This window comes from Jaculus jaculus, chromosome 17 (genome assembly GCF_020740685.1).
Source record: "Jaculus jaculus isolate mJacJac1 chromosome 17, mJacJac1.mat.Y.cur, whole genome shotgun sequence".
NCBI lineage: Eukaryota > Metazoa > Chordata > Mammalia > Rodentia > Dipodidae > Jaculus > Jaculus jaculus.
In genome coordinates, this window is record NC_059118.1 from 9,841,087 (window position 1) to 9,866,923 (window position 25,837).

The 25,837-nt window shown below is 45.0% G+C and overlaps 1 protein-coding gene across 2 annotated transcripts in view; it reads right to left on the reverse strand.

Annotated features, from left to right (window-relative positions):
• Window positions 1-25,837, reverse strand: part of Gadl1 (glutamate decarboxylase like 1) — a 212,265-nt gene that overhangs the window by 117,523 nt on the left and 68,905 nt on the right. For both annotated transcript variants that reach the window (XM_045136747.1, XM_004662079.3), the window contains 2 exons: window positions 24,082-24,146; window positions 23,022-23,103 (listed from right to left, as the gene is read on the reverse strand). In XM_045136747.1, the coding sequence (XP_044992682.1) occupies window positions 23,022-23,103; window positions 24,082-24,146 (147 nt within the window). The remainder of the gene's footprint in view (window positions 1-23,021; window positions 23,104-24,081; window positions 24,147-25,837) is intronic.

The following is a 25,837-nucleotide window of genomic DNA, read 5'->3' on the forward strand; positions in this document are numbered from 1 at the left end:
CATATTCAGCAAGGACGGTACTCACTGAGCTATCTTCCCGTCCCCTCTTTATTTTTCGTATTTTTATCCCACCAGGAAATACAAGAAGCGTAGCCACAACAGATACCCAACTGAAGGCATGTGCTGGGTTGCAGGAGCTCATCTCTGCCTCGTTTTATGCTTGAAATTTTCCCCAGCGACAAGTCATAAAGACCTTTTGTGCAAAATAAAAGAGATCTGAATAATGGAGAGTGTTAGCATGCTTCGAGGTGGAGGTGGGAAGGCTGAAAGAATTCATAAATGTTAACACTTCTCAAAACAGGGGCTGGAGAGATGGCTTAGCGGTTAAGGCACTTGCCTGAAAAGCCAAAGGATCCCCACTCGATTCCCCAGGACCCATGTAAGCCAGATGCATATGGGGATGCATGTGTCTGGAGTTAGTTTGCAGTGGTTGGAGGCCCTGGTGCGTACATTCTCTCTCTCTCCCTCTCCCTCTCCCTCTCCCTCTCCCTCTCCCCCTCTCTCTCTCTCTCTCTCTCTCTCTCTCTCTCTATATATATATATATATATATATATATATATATATATATATATATATATATCTTTCTCTGCCTCTTTCTATCCCTCAACTAAATAAATAGATGGGTAGATAAATAAATAAATAAATATTTATTAAAAAATTCTCCAAACAGCTCATAGATCTACTTTGACTCCATGCAGAAATTCCTGTGCAATGTTTGTATACTTTAGAAAAAAGCAAAGACAACAGAAGTTCCCCAAAACCATTTGGAAGAACAAACAGATGAGAATAAAATCATTTTGGGAAAGTGGTAAGTGCATGTTCCCTTACTGGTAATAAGGGCAGCGCTGCAGACTTTGGGAAAGAACCAGTAGTGATTCATTCCTAGGAAAGGATCCCTGAAGACCTGGGCCGTCAGGTTAGGTCTGCCTTACTCTAGTGTTTCCTGATATTTAGCCAACATTTTTCTGTCCTTTCCCCTCCAGTTTATGCACTGGCAGAATCCAGAAATTCCTGACATAGGCAAACATCTGTTTTCCTTGTGAACTAGTTCACGGTTCCTCAGGCTGGTGTGTAAGCACCGTGCGATGCTGGGTCTTGGCTGGTATATCAAAAAGGAAAGTTTGTGCTTAGGAGGCCTGGGTTCACTCAAAAAGATTTTCTTTACAGATGTGTAGTTCAAAAGTGTCACAAAAAATGACAAAAATCCCATAAGAAAAATATACAGCAGAATGGGATTTTCAAATATCAGTACTTCCCTCCTCATGGGGGAAAAATACTGCTATCAGCTGGGTTAGCTCTCTGTTTTATCCAGTGAAGTCACTGATAACTTCTTTAGTTATTGATCAAGAGTGTGGAGAAAGGAGTAAAATAGGGAAAGTGGTGTGGTAGCTTTTTCCACAGCAAAGGGCCTCTAAAGACATACATGAACTCCCATAAGCATGCCTGTGGGCATGGGCTAGGAGCTGAATCAGCTGCTTCCATGATACTGATGAAAATTCATCAGACAAACGAGACTTCTTAGGGTTCTGGAGGGCCGGGCAATCTGTTTCTTACATCATAAAAAAGATGGAAATAGGACTTGAGAGATGGCTCAGCAGTTAAGACGACCCAAGCTCAATTCCCCCTTACCCATGTAAACTCAGATGCAGAAAGTGGTGCATGCATCTAGACTTCATGTGTAGTGGCTGGAGACCCTGACACGCCCATTCTCTCTCTTTCTTTCTCTCTTCTATCTTTTTCTGCTTGTAAATAAATAAATAAAATATTTTAAAAAGATGGAAATACAGAACCATACACACACAACCATTCTGGTAGAAATAAAACAAAGCAACCCATATTGGCATGCAAATATTTTAATATGTTAACTTATTTTTACTGACAATTTTATGCACATATATAATGCATTTTAATCATAATGCCCTTCACATTATCTTCTCTTGTATCACTCTTCATCCCTTTCCTCAGCTAGTCTCCCTTCTACTTTGATAGGTGTTTTTTTTCCTTGTGTGTATATGTGTGTATGATCCACTGGATTTAATTAGGGTTGCACGCATTTGTACAGGTGAAGAATTATATACCAGCAACTTACCAGTGGCTACAAGAGTGAAAAACATATCTCCGATTCAACACTCAATCATGAACGATGGACGAGGGTAGGATGTCCCCACTCCTTCCTGAGGAGTTATTGACCATTGATTTTTTTTTTTTTTTTTTTAATGAGACAGGGTCTCAAGTAGCCTAGGCTGGCCTGAAACTCTTGATCTTCCTGCCTCTGCCTCCCAAGTACAAAGATCCCATACCCACTTGAGGAAACCTCAAGTGATCTAGCATTGGCCAGTGGCCAATAAGGTTGTGTGTGTGTGTGTGTGTGTGTGTGTGTGTGTTTGAGACGGGATCTCACATATCCCAGGCTGACCTCAAGCTAGCTGGGCAGTTGAGGATGATCTTGAACTTCTAACCCTCCTGCTTCTGCATGTAGAGTGCATGTTAGGTATATCAGTTATTTTCTCATTACTGAGACAAAATGCATGTACAGAAGCAGCTCAAGGAAGGAAAGGGTTTACTTTTGACTGACAGTTACAGTGGGAGGTACATCGTGACATGGGAAGGAGGAGGGTGTGAGCAGGAAGCCTCCATCACATTGTCCCAGCCACGGGAAGGAAGAAGAGAGAGCAACGAATGTAGCATGTGTAAGTAGCTTTCTCCTTTTCATAGGCAAGCCCAACAGCCTGGCATTTTCTACGAGAGAGAGAGCGCTCTAGAGAGAGAGAGAGAACTGGCACACCAGGGCATCCAGCCACTGTAATCGAACTCCAGATGTGTGTGCCACCTTGTGCACATGTGCCACCTTGCACATGCATCACCTTGTGCATCCATCTTACGTGGGATCTAGGGAGTCATATGTGGGTCCTTGGGCTTTGCAAGTAAATGCCTTAGCTGCTAACCCATCTCTCCAGCCTGGTTTACACCTTTTTTTATACAGTCCAGGAACTCAGCCCATAGGAGGGTGTTTCCCCCAGATAGACTGGGTCCTCCTACCTCAACTCACCAAATATGACCAGAGATTTATTTCCATGGTGATCTCAAGTCCTGTCAAGAGGACAATCAAAGATTCACCATCACACCAGGCAAGCCGTCTACCAACTGAGCCACATGCCCAGATCTACACGTCTTAGTGAGTTTTGAGGCACATCGGGACCAGTCGTTCACTGATGGAGCACAGAAAGGCAAAATTATGGGGCATAGAAAAGTCAACAGTGCAAGGAAAACACTCGTGAGAATTCCCAAAATACATCTAACTAAGGTGTTAGGAAAAGAGAGAAAGAAGCAGAGGCAGCAAACAGATACTTTCCAAACTAGTGAAATGTATCAACTCACCAACTGAAGCCCAATAAGGCCCGCACACAATGCACTAAACAAGACTCCTATTTAGAGCTCCACCATTAATCAGCAAACAAGCAAGTGTGCACATGTTCAATGAGGCCAGAGGTCAGAGTCGGTTCACCATCAAAGAAATGGCAGTTAAGGGCTGGAGAGATGGCTCAGTGGTTAAGGTACTTTCCTGCAAAGCCTACCACGGTTTGATTCCCCAGTACCCACGTAAAGCCAGATGCACAGAGTGGTGCATGCATCTGGAGTTCGTTCACAGCATCTGGAGGCCCCAGTGTGTGCATTCTCTGTCTGTCTTTCTCTTCTCTCTTTCTCTCTCTCTGATTGCAAATAAATAAATATTGAAAAATAAACAAGTAAAAAAAGGAATGACAGTTAAATGGCTAACAGTTAAACAGTTAATACCAAAAAGCTGAAATGTAACAGTGTGTAGAGGGGACTTGTGTCATCAGAGCCCTGGCAGGGAATTGCTCACTGCGGTTCTACCTGCAGTGAAGATAAAATAAAGATTTTTTTTTAATTTTTTATTTATTTATTTGAGAGCGACAGACACAGAGAGAAAGACAGATAGAGGGAGAGAGAGAGAATGGGCGAGCCAGGGCTTCCAACCTCTGCAAATGAACTCCAGACGCGTGCGCCCCCTTGTGCATCTGGCTAACGTGGGACCTGGGGAACCGAGCCTCGAACCGGGGTCCTTAGGCTTCACAGGCAAGCGCTTAACCGCTAAGCCATCTCTCCAGCCCAAAATAAAGATTTTAAGAAGCATACTCCACTGTGATCTTCCTAAATACAGTCTTCTTAGATAAATATTACCCCAGATGGAACTTCCAAGATACAGTAAGTCATAAAGATAGGCAAAAGAGTTTATAGCAAATTATGTAAAATCCAGAAACTGAAATAACCTCAATGCTCCCAAACAAATTAACTCTACAAGTCCTATATGCATACACTGAAGTCTAAAGTAATGAAAATGGGGCTGGAGAGATGGTTTAGTAATCAAGGCACTTGGCTGCAAAGCCAAAGGACCCAGGTTTGATTCCCCAGGACCCATGTAAGCCAGATGCACAAAGTGGCCCATGCGTCTGGAGTTTGTTTGCAGTCGTTGGATGCCCTGGCATGTCCATTCTCTCTGTTTCTCTCTACTTGCCTCTTTCCCTCTGTCTCTGTAGTAAATAAATAAAAATAAAATATTTTTAAAAATTCAAAAAAGAAAAGAAATGTATCATCCGGTTGTGCCACAATGTGCATGGATCTGAAAGTCACAGATGAGTATAGGGATGTCTGTCATTCCAGATACTTGAAAAATTGAGAAAGGTAACTTGAGACCAGGAATTTGAAACCAGCCTGGGCAACTTAATGAGATTTCATCTCAAAAACAAAAACAAAAAATCCCTCCACAAAACAAATCAAACAAAATACATAGAATACATCTGAGTGCCAACAGAACTTTAATTCAAAAAGACACACAATGTGGCTTCTATTTATATGAAAACCAAACAAGACCAAGTAAATTATGTTCTTTGTGGATGTGCAACGGCAGAGGAAAGACAGAAAGAAATTCAAACGTGCCAACACTGAGGAGGAGTTCTGGGTGTCTGTCTGTGTTTTATTTGCTCTATCCTCTGCAGGAATACTCATTTTATAGTTAATTGTCCTCCATTCATGTTTTAAATTTTTTTGTTTATTTGTATTTATTTATTTGAAAGCAACAGACAGAGAGAGAGAGAGGTACAGAGAGAGAGAAAATGAGCACGCCAGGGCCTCCAGCCACTGCAAACGAACTCCAGACGCATGCGCCCCCTTGTGCATCTGGCTAACGTGGGTCCTGGGGAGTCGAGCCTCGAATCAGGGTCCTTAGGCTTCATAGGCAAGCGCTTAACCGCTAAGCCATCTCTCCAGCCCCTCCATTCATTTTTCAATACTTTATTTTTTATTTACTTATTTACTTGACAGAGAAAGAGGGAGGAAGAGAGAGAGAGAAGAGAGAGAGAGGATGGGCATGCCAGGGCCTCCGGCCACTGCGAACGAACTCCAGGCACATGCGCCCCTTGTGCATCTGGCTAACGTGGGCCCTGGGGAATCGATCTTGCGTCCTTTGGCTCTGCAGGCAAACACCGTAACCTCTAAGCCATCCCTCCAGCCCCCATTCATTTTTTAATTAGAGAGGGACTCAGCCACTGCAATCCAACTCCACACGCTTGCGCCACCTAGTGGGCATGTGAGACCTTGCGCTTGCCTCACCCTTGTGCATCCAACATGGGTCCTCAGGCTTCACAGGGAAGCGTGGTAAACCCTAATCCATCTCTCCAGCTCCCTCCACTTATATCTTATGAGTATAGTTTTGCATCACAATCCCTGTAAGATTGGTTTCAAATCCCCTTCCATACCCAAATCTTCAGATGCTTAAACACATATAAAATGTCATGTATAGGTTAGGTACTCTGCAGAAAACGCTCAAGGTGGGCTCACAGCCAGACCATCCTGAGAACACACGAACTTTGATCTCTGAAGCTAAGCAGGGTCAGATCTAGTTAGTAGCTAGATGAGAGAAAATGCTCAGCCCAGAATTGTTTCCTGTCTTACCATTTTCTCCGATTCGGGAACATAGGCTTTATTAGATGGGCAATTCCCAGCCCAAACGCTGCACAAAGCTGCTCACTGTGTTTTTGGATACAGTGTGCTCCCGTCCTCGCAGGCTCCGCGAGCCAGCTCTGAGTTTTAAGAATAACTCATAACACAATGGGAATGCTGTGCCAACGCTGTCCTCTCTAGTTCAGTGAATAAGGACAGGAGAAAAAGCCGGTGCATGTTCATGTTCAGTACAGACGTATCTTTAAAGATATGCATGGGGGGGGGCATGTTTATACGTGTGAGTGCGTGCATAACGGTGCACACGTGGAGGTCAGAGGACAATGTCTCGTGTCGGTCCTTGCCTTCCACTTCGCTTGGGAGGGGCGAGGCAGGGTCTCATTCTTTCCGTGCTCACTGCTCATTCTCCAGGCCGGCTGGGACACAAGCTCCTCCGAGGAAATCCCCCCACCCTGCCTCCATGACCACTGTCAGCGTGCTGCAATTACTAAGCCTGCAGTGATGTCCAGATTCTACGTGCGATCTGGGGATCTGAACTTTGGTACTCAGGCATTATCCACCGAGCCACCTCCCTAGATTTTTGTTAGTATATTGGATCCTTGGTTGACAGTGGATGTGGGGTCCATGACTACGGAGGGGGCTGGAGATATATATATATTATATATATATATATAAATGTATTTTTAATTTTTTGTCTATTTATTTATTTATTTATTTATTTATTTATTTATTTGAGAGCGACGGAGCGAGAAAGGCAGGTAGAGAGACATAGATAGATGGATGGATGGATAGATAGATAGATCGATAGACAGACAGACAGACAGACAGAGAGAGAATGGGTGTGCCAGGGCCTCCAGCCACTGCAAACGAACTCCAGACGCGTGCGCCCCCTTGTGCATCTGGCTAACGTGGGACACCTGGGGAACCGAGCCTCGAACCGGGGTCCTTAGGCTTCACAGGCAAGCGCTTAACTGCTAAGCCACCTCTCCAGCCCTATATTTGTATTTTTATGTTTCATAATGTTTTAATTGTTTTAAATACCCAGCCACTTTTCATCTCAAATAACCTTCACAATGAGCCACCAGAAGACTGAATTTCTTTTACAATTCACAAATCTTTCTAAATCACGATTGGTATCGTCATAGAGTATACCCCTGGATGCTAAATTTTAGCCTGCCCACCAGGAACATGTTGGCAAGTGTGCCATGCTGTTTGTCATTAGCACAAGCGTCTCACGCTGTAGCCCAGGCTGCCCTGAGACTCACTTTTTAGCTCATGCCAGCTTCCATCTCACAACAATCTTTCTGCCTCAGTGCCCTCCCCCAGGACTTGGATTACAGGCCGGTGCCAACCTGTTGGGTCAAACTGGCATTTGAATGGCACAAAGGCTGGCATGTGTGTGGTGTGAGGTGAGGGCACATGCGTGCGTCTTTGCATTCAGACATCATATAAACATTTCCCATCGGGATCAGGAGATTCCAGACCACGGTTCTGGTTCTACTTTCTCGACATTTCCTTGTGTGGGCACTGGTACCTCTACATAAAAGATAAGGGTGCTGGGCTGGAGAGATGGCTTAGCGGTTAAATGCTTGCCTGTGAAGCCTAAGGACCCTGGTTCGAGGCTCCATTCCCCAGGACCCACGTTAGCCAGATGCACAAGGGGGCACACGTGTCTGGAATTTGTTTGCAGTGGCTGGAGGCCCTGGCGCGCCCATTGTCTCTCTCTCTCTCTCTCTCTCTCTCTCTCTCTCCCTCTCTCCCTCTTTCTCTCTCTGTCTGTCACTCTCAAATAAATAAATAAAACTAATAAAAAAAAGATAAGGGTGCTGGGATGGTTCACCTCTATTGTAAACTTGATTGGATCGAGAATCACTCCGAAAGCAAACCCCTGGGCATATCTGTGAGGGTGATTCTAGATTAGGTTCACTGAGACGATGTGAGCTGTGGCATCCTATGCTCTGGGGTCGAGGACTGAGCGGAAAGGAGGGAGCTGGCTGAGCATCGGTGTCCGCCACTCTCTGCTTCCTCACTGTGGACTGAATGTGAGTGGCTGGGCTACATGCTCCTGGCAGCGCGCCTGCCCACCAGGATGGGCTGAGCCCTCAAACTGTAAGCCAAAATGAACCTGTCCTTCCTCAAGCTGCTTTTGTCAGTGAGGCAAGTGAGGAATGCAGGTGTTAGTTAATAGTGTCTGTCTGTCTGCCCAGATCACAGTCACTTCTCCATGATACGCCACTAATATTTTCTGTACAAATTACACGTGGAGTACAATTGCTACAAAATGTCTTTATGAAACAAATCCACATAGATCACAGCTGAGTAATGTGTGAAATGACTTTTTATTAATTTGCATGGACTTCTATTGATACTTTGAATAACCAAAGAAGAAAAACAATCTGGAAAAATAATGGACTCCCTGAAATAATTTGCCTTTGATGCAATAAAGCTACAATGGCCTAGAAATAGATGTTGGGTATTTTCCCCTCATAAATCTCCCTCAGGAAACATCAGATGTGACAGCAATCATTGTGCCAAGAAAGACAAGTGGATGGTTTATTTCAAGAAGTCGTACCATGGGTGGAAATACGGAGTGAGGCCTGCTGGCCCTGAGGCAGCGGTGAAGAAAAGAGGAAAAGCGGACAGACGCCTGGAAGCCTTTAAACATGCTAAACGCAAATTTTGGCCTGTACCCCAAAAGCTTGGTAGCAGGTGTATCATTCTGTTTTATGGAATATGTTTTTTCCTCATTAACTTTATTCTAAGTTTACTTTTATGTGCCTACCCTTCTGTCTTGTTTCCTTAAATTCAAACAAATATAATCTTCATATATTATGAGACCTTACTGTTACTAGGTAAGATAGGAATGATCCTGTTTGTTCTAAATTCCTCTTCCTTGGGTTTTATTTTTTATCTGCTGTTTTTTGTTTTAATCTACAATGACAAAAGGACACAAAAGTAGAATTTCACATTTTCCCCTTCCTGGTCATTTTCTTAGCCAAGAGAAAGTTACCCTTGATGACTGACTATCAGTGAGTCAAAGAATTGGGTTTCGTCCTATAATTGGATGACTTCAAAGATGAACAAATTCTTTACCTGGAAGGGTAACAGAGAGATCCCCACACCCTCGGGGGCTCTCCAGAAATAGACAGGCAGGAAAATCGACAATCCAATAGTGGGCATAACCCCAGCTCATCTGAGCCAGGCAGATGAAAGGAATGCAGCTCCATCAGCAGGAGCAGGTGGCACGCGCCCAGGAGCAGTGGAGGAATTCAAGGATGAAATTGGGAAGCTCTGGGCCAGGGAGCTGCATGTAACATGATAAACAGCCCTGGCCAGCTCACAGGGAGATTGCGAATGTCATCCCGTCCATTAGAAGAGGTCAAGAGAGGGCCCAGGATGCCTCAGCAAAGCAAGTCTCTCTTCTACTTGTCCAGCTTCGTTAGACTCTAAAACCAAAATAACTTCTTAGAGGAAAGACAATATGGTTTGTGAGAAAGGAAGCGTGAGCTCACGGATTTATTATCGGTCTCAGCGGCATCTAAATGAAAAGCCTGCTGCTGCTAGCACAAAACACATTTTTGGTGTGGATGTGAACAGTATGTGTGTGCTCACAAATGTGCCACAGCATGTGTGTGGAGGTTCAAGGACAGCCTTGGGGGTCAGAACTTGTCTTCCATCTTGTTCGAGCCAGGGCCAAGCTAGCTGGCCTGCATGCTTCTGGGAGAGTCTTCCACTCAGACTGCCATCTTTCCATAGGATGCTGGGATTATAGACACCTGCTTTATGTGGGTCCTGGACATCTGAACTCAGTACTCTTGTGTGGCAAGCATTTTCTCTATTGAGCTACCTCCCCAGCTCCACAGATACTCCTTAAAGTGCCAACCATAAGTGGGATATAAGCAGGTACCAGAGGTAGCAAGTCACGTGGATAAAACAGACCATAGTTTATATAACCCATCTTAAAGAACTGCACAATAGGAAAGGGGAACAGATTTTTGAGATCTTCAGTATCATAACAAAAAGTCACCAGGGCTGGAAAGATTGCTTAGTGGTTAAAGCACTTGCCTACATAGCCAAAGAACCCAAGTTCGATTCCCCAGGACTCATGTCAGCCAGACACACAAAGTAGTGCATGCATCTGGAGTTCATTGGCAATGGCTAGAGGCCCTGGTGTGCCCATTCTTTCTCTCTAGCTGCCTCTTTCTCACTCTCTCTCAAATAAAGACAAAAGATAGAGTGAAAAATGAATTGCTTTACTGAGGGTAGAGTGCATGAATCTATCACTATTTGGTGATGTTAAAATTCTGGGCTGGAGAGATGGCTTAGTGGTTAAGCGCTTGCCTGTGAAGCCTAAGGACCCCGGTTCGAGGCTCGGTTCCCCAGGTCCCACGTTAGCCAGATGCACAAGGGGGCGCACGCGTCTGGAGTTCGTTTGCAGAGGCTGGAAGCCCTGGCGCGCCCATTCTCTCTCTCTCCCTCTATCTGTCTTTCTCTCTGTGTCTGTCACTCTCAAATAAATAAATAATAAAAAAAAAAAAAATTCAATTAACTCTGGAGATACTTTTCTTGAGTATTAATTGAGTGTCAGCATCTGTACCTAGCAGAGGGGCTGCAGGGTGATAAAGGCCCATTCTGTCTGTAAGTAGCTCACAGCCTACCTAAGATGATTCCAGGGACCAAGGGGACGGCTCTGATGGTGCCTTGCTCAGACTCTGCGCTAAGACCTGAGCATATTGATGCTTATGCAAACAAACAATTGAAATTGGAGAGTGCAGTTGTGATTATGTAATCACACATGCCTGGGGGCACTGTTAGCAACAGAATTAATATATTAAGCTACATGGAGCGTGGGTTTAAAACAAAGTACAAATTCCCTTGTTAAAATTAATGAATGGATTTTGAACAAGAGACTGTAGTGTCATGATGTCCTTTTCCATCATAAAGGAGAAAAAATAAAAATGACAGAGGTGTCAGTTATTACTGACAACCTCATGATTTTTAATGTGATGTGAACACACACACACACACACACACACACATATAAAATTTACATGCATTGTGATTGCAGAGGGCAGAAGTTACTTCAAGGTCTCAGTATGCATCAAGGAATGCAGAATAAGTAACGTATTGGGGGGTGCACCCTAACTGGAGCGATAGTCTGCATCACCCCCTCAAGGGCTCAGGAAACAGCACCACAGAGGAGGATGGGGTGGAGTGCTGTGGAGCACTGACTCCTGGGTGTGATGTGGCCTGGCTATTTTACTCACAAACTCACAGCAGCTCTGATTAACAACAGAAGATCTGCACAAGATTGGCCCTTTCAACACTGATCACAGAGGGTTTCATGAGGCCCCATCCTTCCCTGGGGAGCTGTTGGCAGTTAATGGCTATGGGGAGTAGATGTCATTTTCTTGGACACTGGTAAGGTGACCATGCTTCAGTAAATGAACCCCTACCCATGCTTATGCAAGCAAACCTAATTAGATTCAGTGGGACTCAAAAAAGGGGGTGCTGGAGAGATGACTCAGCTGTTAATTTGCTTCCTTATAAAGCTTACTGGCCCAGATTCCATTCCTCAGTATGCATATAAAGCCACATGCACAAAGTGGCATATGCGTCTGGATTTTGTTTACAGCAGCTGGGGCCCCTAGCATGCCTTTTTCTCTGTCTCTGTCTCGCTCTCCTTGCAAATGAATAAAAATATTATATAAAGAAGAGACTGTAGGAGAAGAAGGAGTGGAAGGGGCATAAAATAGTAATTGAGGTGAATGTGATCAAAATACATTATACATGTGCATGAAATTTTCTTAAATCAAGTAGTATTTTTAAAACCCTGTGGAAAGAATATTGCCTGTTGTTTTGAGTTTGTGTGTATGGGGGGCAGGCGGGGGGCATATCAGGACCTCTTGGCACTGCAAACGAATGCCCATCCACGGGTGGCTGGGGAATTGAACCTGGGCTGGCAGGTTTTGCAAGCCAGCATCTTTAACCACTGAGACATCTCCCCAACCCTGTTTAATACATTTGAAAACATATGAGTTTTTTTTTTAGAGACAGAGTGATTTGGCAAACATAGATTTGATGATTTCTGGAGGTGTGGTGTGCTTCTCAAGCTGGTGAAGGGTCCGAGAAGAATGCCATCAGTTGGAGTAAGAACACATGCACAAGCTGGAAGACTGTGTCCCCCCTAGTATGGGAAGGTGTGTGATCTCTCCCACAGCTCATATGCTTCCTTCTCCTCCCCACTTTGAAATATTCCCATTCCTTTTTTTTTTCTGCTGCCTTAGCAAGGAGGCCTTCATTCTAATGAGACTTAAAACACATGTTTTAGAGAAGAGAAAGCATGAGGATTCTCTGGCATAAGAGGGAAAACACCTTTGATGATCAGATCACTCAGGATTTCAAACCACAGAAAATCTCAGAAGAAAAACAACAGCCAAGAAAGAAATCTTCACAAAGGCAGTTATAGTTTGTTCTAGTTTCTACAAGAGATCTGTTTTCTCTTCTACTTGTTTTTTTTTTTTTTATTCCTGCACAAATTTTAAGTGGCATAGAAGAGTGATTATTTGCAATAGCTTATTGTTTAAAATAGAAGTAAAAATGGGGCTGAGAAGGACCAAATTCTCAGAGCAAAAATGTGTTCCTCCTAGGGAGCCACAGTGGGAACCGACACTCTCCTCCTCTCCTCCTCCTTCTTCTTTGTCCATTCGGCACTGCAGTGTGTGGTCCACAGCACATCCCCACTGACTCTGCACTGAATGAGCTCTTCCTCCTCCTCTTCCTCCTACTCCTCCCAAAATAAAAACCAGGTCTACATTCTAAGCCTCCTCTGGGAGGAATCTCAATGGAATAGAATTGTGAGCTTATGTCCAAAGCCTTGCATTTGAAACTCTGGGAGCAGGAAATCACATGTGAGTATCGTGAGCCAAGGAAGATGCCCGAGAAGGAGGAATCAGATGTCAACAGATAAAATTAGAAATAAGATGTTCACAGCTGTGTCTGTGACTCCACAGCTGCCTTGCTAATCAAATGGGCAGATCCAAATATTCCTGGATGTCAAAGATTAAAACACACTTTCATGTACACATCCCCTCAGATTCTGCTAATGAGCTGGTAAGTGACTTTTGAAGGACAATGACAGGTATCATAATCATGGTGCTTCTACTTCTAGGGACTTAGCCCAAGGCAAGAATAAAGGGCCACACACAAAGACAGTGTCTCAAAGACAGTCACCAAATTGTAGTCAGGTCAAGTGAAAACATCTAACTGGTCAGTCATAGGTATTGGATGTGCTAATTACAGTATATCTAACGATAGGATACTATGCACACTCATGCAAACATATGTACATGCACACCCACCACACATATACACACCTTTTTTTTTTTAGAAAAAGGACATTATACACCCATTAAAATTGGTACAAAATGGGGCTGGAGAGATGGTTTGGCAGTTAAGGCTAAGGATCAAGGATTGACTCCCCAGAATCCACATAAGCCAGACACACATGGTGCATGTGTCAGGAGAGTGTTTGCAGTGGCTATAGGTCCTGGCATACCCATTCTCTTTCTCTCTCTCTCTCTGAAATAAATTAATTAATTAAAACAAAATATTAAAGAAGTGGTACAAAATGTATATTAAAATGGGACAATGTTCACATTTTGTTAAAGAGCATATGATAAAATGAAAATGTGCTGTTATATTACTGAGAACTTTACTGTATGAACAAACTACATACTGGTCATGTCCCTATTGGGTTATACTCTCATGTCACCCTCCCCCACGGCCATCTCACAAGAGCCCTTCTCAGTGGGGATATCCGAATTCCCTGCGGGTTCAAGAATGCACCAGTCAGTCTCTGTGCTGGGACTTTTGAAGTTTATATATTAGGTGCATATGTGGATATGCGTATGGATAGACGCCGAGAGAACTAGATGAAGAACATCTTCTTGTATTAGGATTGTATTTTTATTTATTTGAGAGCAAACTTTCTGATTCAGCTATGATGAGCCTGGAGTAAGATAAGAATAAAAATACACATGGACATGATTTTTAAAGGTTCACAATGCCAGCATTATCTTTTTAAACAGAGAGAAAGGAAAGCTTCCTTGAGTTCTCCATGGCTGCTGGGTTCCACAGGAAGGCTTTGTGGGTTAAATCAGATGGTGAGGTAAGCAGAAAAGGGAGGATAATCAACACTCCAGAAGCCTTCTGATGAGCCGTTATATGTTCTCATTTATCTATGAGGATGTTAAAAAAAAAAAAAAACTACTAAAGTTCTTCTAAACACTAAAAAAAAAAAAATCAAAAAGTGAATATTGAGATTTTCAGGGTCTATGCCATTGATCCTTAAAATATATGGCCTTTTATTTGTGATCAAAGCCTCCAAACTCTCTTTGATCCACAACAGGCATGTAGACACACACAGCATTTACATCTGCCGTCAACCTATTTAGAATCACAGACTTCTTTAAATCCATAGCTTCCTTTTCATCTCCACGATGCAAAGAGGGCCCGAGATGGCGCAACTTCAAGAGCAGGAGGAAGACTTTCTTCCGGCAGCGACCCCGACCAAGCGCAAGCCTCGTGAAGGTGCCGTGTGTGATGCACGTTAGGAGACGTTTCCCTTTGTCGGTTGGGCACAACGGGGAAGAGGAAGGAGAGAGGCATCGAGATTCACGTGTGAAGGAAGTTGGCAGAGGAATGCAAGCCCTTCTTTGCCTAGGCCACAGGCAAGGAACACGGAGAAAAGCCTGCTCTGTGCAAACAAGGCAGGAGAGGCTGGTGCCTTGGGAATGACAGGGGAGGGGCGGAGCACTTTCTATGCAATTACAGGGGCCTAAAGAGACCTGGGAGAGGCCTCTCAGGTCCAATCCACAGGACTCACATTAGCATTAACGACGGCTGTGGCCACACACATCTGTGCCCGAGCCCCACAGAGGAGCAGAGACCTGAGAACTGCAGGAGCGAGCGCAAGGATAAAGCAGAAAGTTCTGGGGTCAGTACGAGACTGATTCAAAGAAGGGTGGATGAGCGAAGGAGCACGGTACCTGATATCCCACACTGGTCCCCACAAGCCACTGTACCCCCGTGCAGGAGAGTGAATGGGACGCCACTTATGTACCTATATGTGCATACACCACACACACACACACACACACACACACGTGCATACACACAGGGACCTATCAGGGGTCATGAGACTCATGGCCCAACCTATGCCGTGTCTTTTGCCTGGTCACTAGTCTATCCCATTCTGTGGAGTACCTTATATTTCTTGATATACTATCTCCATTTCTATTAGTTTTCCATGTGCAATTCTTTGTCTTGATACCAAGAATCTAGAAACTTCAGCATGTACCCTCTTGCTGGGGGTGGGGTTAGAATTAGGGTGACCGGTCGCCTGAAGGTAAAAAGGACAGGAAACTTTGCACTTGCCAAAATCCAAGATCCACATCTTATCTTTTGCCTAGCTCTATAGAACCGTTTTTCCACACTCAGGGCCCCTCCTCGGAGGGAGGTCTTTCATAGGATTTAAACATTGTGGTTGGTCAAGTTCAGCCCCCAGAACTTACCACCAGGGCTAGCCTCTGCCTGAGACACCACCTAGCCCTATCCAACCAGCTGGCCCTCTGGTTCACCTGGGCCAAAAGACAGCCCATCACCCTAAGGTTATAAATACTTTTGCAAGGGAAGGGCAGGCTCTGACTCTCTGATCACGTGGGGACTTCCAGCTTTGGGTGAGTTTTTGCCCCAGCTGGGCCCCCAGCCCTGACTCTCCACGTGGGTTCTTTATCCTCTCCAGCTCCCCTCATGGCAGGAGCTCCTTGAACTTGATTTTCTCTTTTCTTTCCACACATTTTTCTCCAGGTCTACCTCTGATTACATGGAGTCCTGAGCTACACGTGACCCACAAGGGCTTTAAATGCCCACAGAGGAACTTCGGAGGTGAGCGAGAGGACTGCTTTCTCAGGGAAACTGATATCAGCACAAGGGTGAAGGAGACAGACCCCGAGGACACTCAATTCCTACCAAACCAGAGATCCAGGTGCTCCTAAGAGCCCATCACTGAAGTAGGCCTAAAACGAACCCAACAAGGCCCAGGGAATTTCAGGCAAGAGAGGTCGGGAAGATTGTTCCAGCCACAAGTTGGGACATTACACGCAGATATTGCCTCTTCTCCATCACTGATGGCTACCTCCACAATGCATGACCCCCAGCTCCCCTGGGGATAGCCTACATCCCCAGTGAGGGGGGTCCCTTTGGAGGGGGGCAGAAATGAGGGTCAGGATGATATCAACGTGTTGTTTACACACTGAGTACGTCCATTACGAATTAAAAAATTAAAATTTAAAAAGAAAGACGAGGTCTGAGAAGTGGAGAGTGACGGGGCACCATCCTCCAACAGTGCCACCCGAGGCAGGGCTTTCCCACACTAGTCACACAACTACTCAGTCTCCAAAGGGACCAGGCCATCCCTCAGGCAGACGAGAGAATATGGTGTCACCCATGGAGCGCCTGCTTTGTAGGAACGTAGAAGGAGACAGTTATGGTGTCGGGGGGACTTGTACCAAGGTAGCAGAGAAAAGCCAGTAAGACGAAGCAATGTGTGACAGGCCCAGACTCCCTGCACGGAGCTCCCAAGGGAGCGATGTGTGATGTCGTGAGGGTGGAGTCTAAGTTTCAATGGAGAGACCTCTGGGTACTGGAGATGACAGGGACATGGGATATCTGTATATAAAAACAAACAAGAAAACCACAGATGCTGAGTGAAACCTGCCCACGGGGGAGCCCACGTGTACTGCAAACGGCAGGATCGAAACCCATAGGAACTCAGGCGACACCGTGGTGAGTCCTGGATGCATCCGGCTGGGACACAGTCCTCCCTTGCTGTACTTCCATCCCTCCCTCGGCATGGGAACGTTTGCTCTGTGCTATTGTGTACTGTATACTGGATAGCATGTAACTCGTATTTTTTCTTTATTTTTATTTTATAGCAGTTTACAGCTAAGTGTTGGCTGGAATCTCAGAAGACAGTTTGAATTTTAACTTTTGAAAATGTTAGGACTGGGAAGACTATGGAGACTCCTATAGGTGAACTGAATGCATTTCACGTTCTGACATGGCCCTAGAACGCTGTGAGGCACAGATACTATTTTCTTTCTCCCCCCACCCCCGTGTTATTTGGCAAGTTCATCACCATCACTCTGCCACGCTTCTCCCGCTGCTGCCCTGGGTGTTTGATGCTGCCTCACATGGAGGTCCTCCTCTTCTGTCCAGTCTTCACACTGGGAAGGTCTTTAGGGAGAAAGTCTAGGCCTTCTTCATTCTCGTTACAAAGCTCCCCTCATGAGCAGGGGATGTGGCTCAGTGGTTAAAGACACTTGCTTGCAAAGCTTGACAGCCCCGGTTTGATTCCCCAGTACCCTTGTAAAGCCATATGCACAAAGTGGCACATACATCCGTCTGTAGTGACGAGAGGCTCTGGGGTGCCGATGTTCATTCTCTCTCTTAAAAATAAGTAACGCGTTGAGTGGTGGTGCACGCCTTTAATCTTAGCACTCAGGAGGCAGAGGTAGGAGGATCACCGTGAGTTCAAGGCCGCCCTGAGACTACATAGTGAATTCCAGGTCAGCATGGGCTAGAGTGAAACCCTACCTCGAAAAACAAAAAAAAAAAAAAAAAAAATAACAATAGTTGTTGGTTTTTAAAACTGTTTTAGGCCTGGGAATGTGCACAGTGGTTAAAGGCACTTGCTTACAAAGCTTCCCTCAAGGCATCCGATCCATTACTATGGCCCCAGCTACCTATATAAATTGAACTAATGCAGACATCTTTTCCTGTATTCAATCAACACGTCAGCCTATCATGTGCTCATCTGAATACCTCATGGTGTACTTAAATTTCATCTCTCCACATTGAGATAAAGAAATTTTGTGCTCAAATGTTCCTTTCTCCATTCATTAAGTAGGATCATTCATTTTGTGTCCCTATCAATGGTAAGGGAGTTACACCTTCAGCAACCATGTGTACGCGATGACTCAGCCCTGTGTCCCTGATAATAAAATACATCTAGAGTCTCATAATATTTCCCAACATCCCTACTATCAATTCTTGCTTAGGTAATACATGAGTTGCTTCCTCTTGCATCCAATGTTTTGTTTTTTGAGGTAGTCCTCACTCTAGCTCAGGCTGACCTGGAATTCATCATGTAGTCTCAGGGTGGCCTTGAACTCATGGTGATCCCCGTACCTCTGCCTCCAGAGCGCTGGAATTAAAGGCACGTGCCACCAGACCTGGTTTATCCAGTTTTTACTCTACTCCTTTCTATTACGTTTTCCTAAATGCAAATCTTTTCAAAATGCTCCTGGTCTTAAAGCATTTTATTTATTTTTTTCCTAAAGATCAATTCTAAAGTCATTAGAATGGCCTCTATGGTTCTGTATGATCCACCCCGTGCTTGATCGCTTAGCTTCATTTCCTGAAAGTCTTCATGGCATTCTCTGTGTCATAGCCACAGTAAGCTTATTTTAGGCTTTGAAATTGAACAAGGACTTTCCTTTCTTAGAAAAGTCTTAATATATTGCTCCTTGCATCTAGGACATCACGTGTCTTGCTGCTCTGTGTTCTGTTCTTCTCTGCATCATATGAGCGTGTGTTTGGCTGTGAGTCACAGATCAGCCAAATGCAGATGGTTCCAGCCACGCGGACACTTACTTCCAATGGTCTTATGACACAGAAAGTCTAAAAGCGAGTATTCCAGGGTTGATGCAACATTACAAGGAGAGCAAGGCTTTCCCCATTTCTTCTGACTTTCTATGTTTGTTAATGTTTGACTTTGGGTCACTTTGGGTATGTTTACAATGTGACTTTCACAGACCCACATCCCATGTGTTAATGTTCTTCTAGAAAGAATGGGAAGAATTTCTGCCTTGTGTATATCAGCATCATCAGTGGGCAAAACAATTTGTCAAAATTCTCTCCAGCACAGTGGACAGACCTACATTATATGGCTCAAAAGAAAGGAGGCTTCTATTGGTACTGGGGATGGGCAAGAAGATACAAATGGCCCAGCTGCTGGTCTTAGGATCATTGTGGGCTGCCATCTTCAGTGTGTTTGTTAAAACAGCAATCTAAGTGTGGTGTCACACATGCATTTGGCTCACTGTACAGTTTTAAATTCTTTCCCTGCATGCCTTTAATCCCAGCACATGGGAGCCAGAGGTAGGAGGATGGCTGTGAGTTCAAAATCAGCCTGGAACTACAGAGAAAGTTCCAGGTAAGCCTGGGCTAGAGACAGAGCCTACCTAAAAGAGAGAGAGAGAACAGAATGGTAGACGGTAGGGCTGAGAGATATCTAAATGGTTAAAGTGTTCACCCCTCAAGATGGTACCCACATTCAATCCCCAGACCCCATGTCAAAGGCAGGAAGCCATAGTGGGCTTCTATAATTCCAACATGCTGATGTTGATGACAAGGAAAGAGGCTGAGATGACAGGATTTCCTGGAAGCTCTTTGAGAGCACAGAAAAGAATAGCCAAGGTAGAATTCAGAATGAGGAACCTTGCCTCAAATGACATGGACAGGTAAGGACCAACCCAAAAGTTGCACTCTGCCCCCACTTATGACACGCACAGCTGCACTCATACATATACAATGATATTAACTAATTAATTAAGTCAAGTAAATTTCAGAGCCGCCAATGACTCGGTTGATAGAGTGCTTATGTGTTAGCCCAGGGACCTGAGTTTGGCTCCTCGGGAAAGCCAGGTCCGGCAGCACACACGTATAATCGCAGCATGGGAAAGCAGAGACAGGAAGATGCCCGGGGCTTGCTGGGTAGCAGACCCGGTTATATCTGGGTTCAGTGCCAAGACCCTGTCTGAAAGAAGAGGGTGGGCAGTGACTGAGGAAGACACCGTGTCAACCTCTGGCCTCTACACGCATGTCCATGAGCCTGCACATGCAGTGACAGATGTTCTCACAACAAGAAAAGCATCACCTCGGTTAAGGAGACGCATGCTACGGAACAACTTTCATCATCTCAAATGTATAAATATGAGCCGCTTCATACCTAAGAGACTGAAATCCCATTCAAGAAAGAAAAGCACAGGAGAGCTAGCGAGTTATGTAAAACAGTAGTCACAGAACTCTTGGTCTACATTTTCCCTCGCTGAAGGCTTCGCACCAGTAGACACATTTGTCATTCGGGGAGGCTGAGTGACGAGGGAAAGAATGTCAAGCAGCTGGCCCAGAAAGTAAGCTTGGGACGTTGTGTTTCTTTAGTCCAAAAGGAAGCTTCATTTATACCAATTCTGATGGTGTCCTAAAAATGTAACTGTTTGTTTGGCCCCCAAAATGGTATATTAATCTGAAACTATGTACTGCCTATAAATACAGTCACTCCGATGTAAAGGTTTCTATTGGCTGTCTACTGGACATAACTGAAAACTACCTGAGAGGGACAATCTAAATTATCTGGCTGTAACCGAGAGGGGTGGTCTTTGTTAACTGAGGTGGGAAGGCAGCGCTCCTTGGGCTGGGGTCCTGGCCTGGGGAGCGAGGAGAGCGCTGGCCGAGGGTGGCGGTCACCGCTCTCTGCCTCCTCCCCGTGGACTGATCGTGAGCAGCCGCCTCTAGCTCCTGCCACCACGCCTTCCCCGCCGTGATGGGCTGTGACCTGGGACTGGAGGCTGAAATGAAGCCTTTCTCCCTTAAACTGATTTTTGTCAGGTATTTTGTCCCAGCAACAAGAAAGTAAACTGATACACCCCACAAGTTAAAATTCTTAAATGTCAAGTGATACTGAATTCATTCAACAGCAACCAAGCGAACACGGCAGTGAGAGGCAGATTCACGAGTGTGTCAATTTTCACAGAATTTAAAAAAAAAAAAATCCAAGTTTCTGACAGTACTTATGTTTAGCCATGTCAAAACACACAGGATTCTAACATACAAATGCCACTTTTTTTTTTCCTTTTTAGAAAAGCCATTTAATTATCTCTACGTGTGAGAGTAGACTTTGATTTTCTTTTTTAAATATGGTTTTCATTTGAAGTAAAATTCCTTAAAAACAGAAAAAAAAAATGACTTTAGCATTGGCAGAGGGAGTCCCCGGTGCAAACAGGGATGTAAACAGATGGTGGAGAAAGATCACCCATATGCTGAACACAGATCCTGAGGAGGCATTTCCAAGAATGATGTAGCACTTCCCAGTCTGGGCCTCTTCCCACGAGAATCCTGACTTAACCCAATGAAAACACAAGAGTTTATGTCTCTGGCCAAGAAGAAGCTCTTGTCCCACTTGCCTCAGCTTCATCCAGACTCACATCCAACCCTCCGCTGGTGCCAGAAAAAGAGTTTGAGGGCTGGAGAGATGGCTTAGCGGTTAAGTGCTCGCCTGTGAAGCCTAAGGACACCAGTTCAAGGCTTGATTCCCCAGGACCCACGTTAGCCAGATGCACAAGGGGGCGCACGCGTCTGGAGTTCGTTTGCAGTGGCTGGTGGCCCTGGCGTGCCCGTTCTCTCTCTCTATCTGCCTCTTTCTCTGTCTGTCGCTGTCAAATATATAAATAAAAATAAACAAAAAAATTAAAAGAAAAGAGTTTGAGACAGTAAAACTAATAAGCCAGTGATCAGCCCACAGAATTGTTCTGCTGGGGTTGAGGAGACTGCTCAGTAGTTACAGACACTTTCTTGCAAGCCTGCCAGATTGAGTTTGACTCCCCAGGACCCACGTCAAGCTGGACACAAGATGGCACACACATCTGTGATCTACAGCCACGGGAGGCAGAGCCAAGAGAATCCAGAAGCCCATGGCCCAGATAGACTCCTGTCGCCATCAGGTGCGCATTGCTGGCCAGAAACCACCTGACAAAGAGCAGCTTGTGGGTGAAAAAAAGGTTTATTTTGGCTTCCAGACTCGAGGGGAAGCTCCATGGTGACAAGGGAAAACGATGGCATGAGAAGAGGGTGGACATCACCCCCTGGCCAACATCAGGTGGACAATAGCCACAGGACAGTGTGCCAAACACTGGCAAGGGGAAACTGGCTATAATTCCCATCAGACTGCCCTAACAATACACTCCCTCCAGGAGGAATTAATTCCCAAATCTCCATCAGCATTCACAACACCCAAGTTTATGGGGGACACCTGAATCAAACCATCACACTAGTGTACACATAACAGCAAAAAACAATGAGACCCCCCCCCCACACCTCAAAGAAAGTAGAGGGAGAGGGCATACCTCAAGGACAGCTTTACACTTCCACTTGCACGCTCTGGCATGTGTTTGTCTATATCACATGCATATCACACACATCTACACTTACACACTGATAGAAATGATAAAAAAATTTAAAAGGGGGCTGGAGGGGTGGTTTAGCAGTTAATGCATTTGCCTGCAAAGCCAAAGGACCCAGGTTCGATTCCCCAGGACCCACATTAGCCAGATGCACAAGGGGGCGCACATGACTAGAGTTCGTTTGCAGTGGCTGGAGGCCCTGGAGCGCCCATTCTCTCTCTTTCCTTCTCTCTCCCTCACCCCCGCCTTTCTCTGTTAAATAAATAAAAATGAAAACAATTTTAAAAAAGAACTGGTCTGTTAATCCCTAGCTGAGCACATTAAGCATTCAGTTTAATGCCTGACACACATCTGTTCCCCTTTCACAGTGAACAGAAGTTTCACAATTAACTTAAATCCCAGACTTATTCAATAAGAAAAAAGAAATAAAAACATGGAAACTTTTAAAATATAGTCCAGATGAGGGTGGGAGAGAACATCGTGCCACACTAATGAGACCATATAATGTCTAAATAGAATCCATGAAACTACCTGGGCAGACACACTGGACCGTTTATCTGAGCTCTTTATCTTTCCTTTTAAGGCCATCAGCATTACTCAAAGACCTTCATCAGTTCTGAGTCTAAGACGTCAAAAAAAAAAAAAAAAAGAAGCAAATAAAAGCAACAATGGAGAAACTTTTGCAAACATCAGGACTGAAACCCCTGGATAGTCAAGACCATAAGAGGGGAACTCACAGAGTTGTCTCTCACTAGCAGAGCACAGCACTGGATCCCAGCCATGAGCATCTTGTGTGGATTCCAAGCCACCGAGTCAGCCCTGTCATGCCAAAGTAAGACAGAGCAAGAAAGGGAACTGAGTTAGCTGCAGTGGGCAGAAGGAAAATTACCATGTACAACAGTCACAGTGGGTCCTCACACACAAGAGTGGTGTTTGGAGTCAGATGTCCCCCCGTAAACTCATGTGTCTTGAACGCTTGGTCCCCAGCTACTGGCAGTTTGAGACGTGGAGCCTTGCTGGAGGAGGTGTGCTGTGTTGTTAGAGGTGGACTTAGGGTGTGAGAGCCGGCTCCCCCTTGCTAAAGATCAGCTCCATCTCTTGCTGTTGTTCTCCCCCTGCTGTGGCAGGGGTGACGTCAAGCTTCTGCTCATGCTGCCCCTTGAGTCTGTAAACCAAAATAAAATCTTTCCTTCTATCAGCTGCTTTTTGGTTGGGTACTTTGTCCCGGCAATGAGGAGGTAACTACAAGTCACTGTTTGGCAGGTATAGCAGTTACCTTCTGGCTGCTGGGACAAGACACCTGACCAGAGACAACAAAGAAGGGGTTATTTCCAGCTGAGAGTCTGGAGAGGAAGTTTCATCTTGGCGGAGAAGGCAGGGCAAGGGCAGGAAGCTGGCTGTCATCATTATGTATCAGCAGAAAGGAGGCATCAAGGGTGAGCTAAAAGCCAAGGGAGCTGGATTATCAAATCCCAGTTTCTGCCTCCGGTGCCGCACCTCAGCCAAACTGCACTTCCCAAAGGCCCCACCAGCTGGGGGTCAAGTAGGAGACTGAACCTCAAACACATGTGAGCGTGGGGACATTTCATATTCAAACCACCACAGCAGGGTTCCTTATCCAAGTCACTGGGGGAATTTGAAAGGTTTGGTTTTGTTCTAGAAAAACAATCAGAGTTTTTTGTTTGTTTGTTTAGTTTTCTATTTTCCAGCCATCACTTGGATGGAAGGGAAGAAACAGCACAAAGATTCCTTCGCTTAAACATAAAAGTCATCGACAAACAAGGGAACAGAACTTACCTATGGATGCCACGAAGCAGCCTGCGGTGCTTTCTTGACACTAACGCTGAGCCTCCCCAAGAAGCCTGTGGAGATATTTTTATATTACCAAAAATGCAATTTCAGTGTCATCTGCTCAGCAGTGAGTTGTCATAGCACACCCTCATCTGGGTCATTTGGCACCTTGTTTGAAGTCATGTTGACCGGTTTGTGCTGCAGGGGACTTTGATTACTTGTTACTCAAGAAACCAGAACCTCGTCACAGTAAGGGGCCCCAGTGACCCATAGATATAAATTCACAACCTCATAAAGAAATTGGCATGTAAGACCAAGTGAGCTTTGTGTGGATGAAAAGACATGTAACAGGTACAAGTTGTGCTCTGTTGACGCCGAGATTCTAAAACAGACTGAAGCTTCTCAGTGTTGCTTCACACGAGGCAACATGAGTCATGAACCACAAGCTAGTTAGTAACCCGTGTCGTGAATAAGGCTCATTGTTCGCAAAGTGGATGGAAGGGCAACAGGGATGAAGTAGGTGGAGATGTATCTTTGAATGAAAATTAGATCTTTTCATCCAAATGGTTCTCTGGGATATTTGCGAACAACATGTGGGAGAATGGAAGACAGGAACCGCGGGCGGTTATTCACTGGAAAGGTAAGTGTTCCCAGCATAGGGGGGTGGAGGGGAGAAAAAAAAAAAAAGAAGAAGAAGAAATCAAAGAAGTCTTACAATCAATAGGTCTGGAAGGAAAAGAGGAAGAATCGATGTGAGAGACACAGAAGTCAGTTTGGCCCTGTAACAACTGAGTGGACTTCCTACTTATCAGCTTCAGGATAACAAAAGATGATTGCAGTGAGAGACCCTCAGGGAGCTGGCTTTTGAGCTGTGCCAAACATTCTCCTTGCCCACCTACTCTTACAGGATCCTATTAAGGAGGGAGGCTATACCATCACCATGTTTACAGATGAACTAAGTTTCAGAGTAGGAGGTAAATTGCCCAGGGTATCACGTAATCAAGGGACCCCAAACACATTCTCTTTTCTGATAGCATCATGACTTAGTGAAGGTGACCACTGGGCCACATTAGGGAGCATAATGGAGATTTGAAGGTGGTGGAGACACTTCAAGTATGAGTTGAGTTCAGAAATTGCCTAGCATACAAATAAAGGCTAGCATATGCTTGCCATAAGATTTATAAAAGATAGGCTGGGGGCTTGAGGGATGGCGTAGCCTTTAAGGCATTTGCCTGCAAAGCCAAAGGACCCAGGTTCGATTCCCCAGGACCCACATTAGCCAGAGGCACAAGGGAGCCACACGCATCTGGAGGTCGTTTGCAGTGGCTGGAGGCCCTGGTGCGCCTATTCTCTCACTCTCTCTCTCCCTCTTTCTCTGTCAAATAAATAAATAAATAACAATAAAATATTTTTTAAAATATAGGCTGGTTCCAGCAATACGAAGTCTAACACAAGCCATTTTATGACCTTAAATCCATTTAGAAGTAACTCATCCATTGTGAGGAGGGTTATGGGGAGACTAGCAGAGCTACTAGGCTTCACGGTTATTCCTGAAGTCACTCTCAGGGTCAGGCCCCTGGACATGCCACGTGTCTTTAAGTCTGAGTCCTTTAGCCCCTCACTGGTGTCCCCGTGGCTCCGGCTTTCACTCCATACCCTAGAAGTTTCAACAGCTTCATAAAACCAAATCTGCAAAAGGCTCTTGATCTCTGACGTGACCTGAGGCTTGTACATGTGCGAATCCCGATGACTCTCAGGTTGA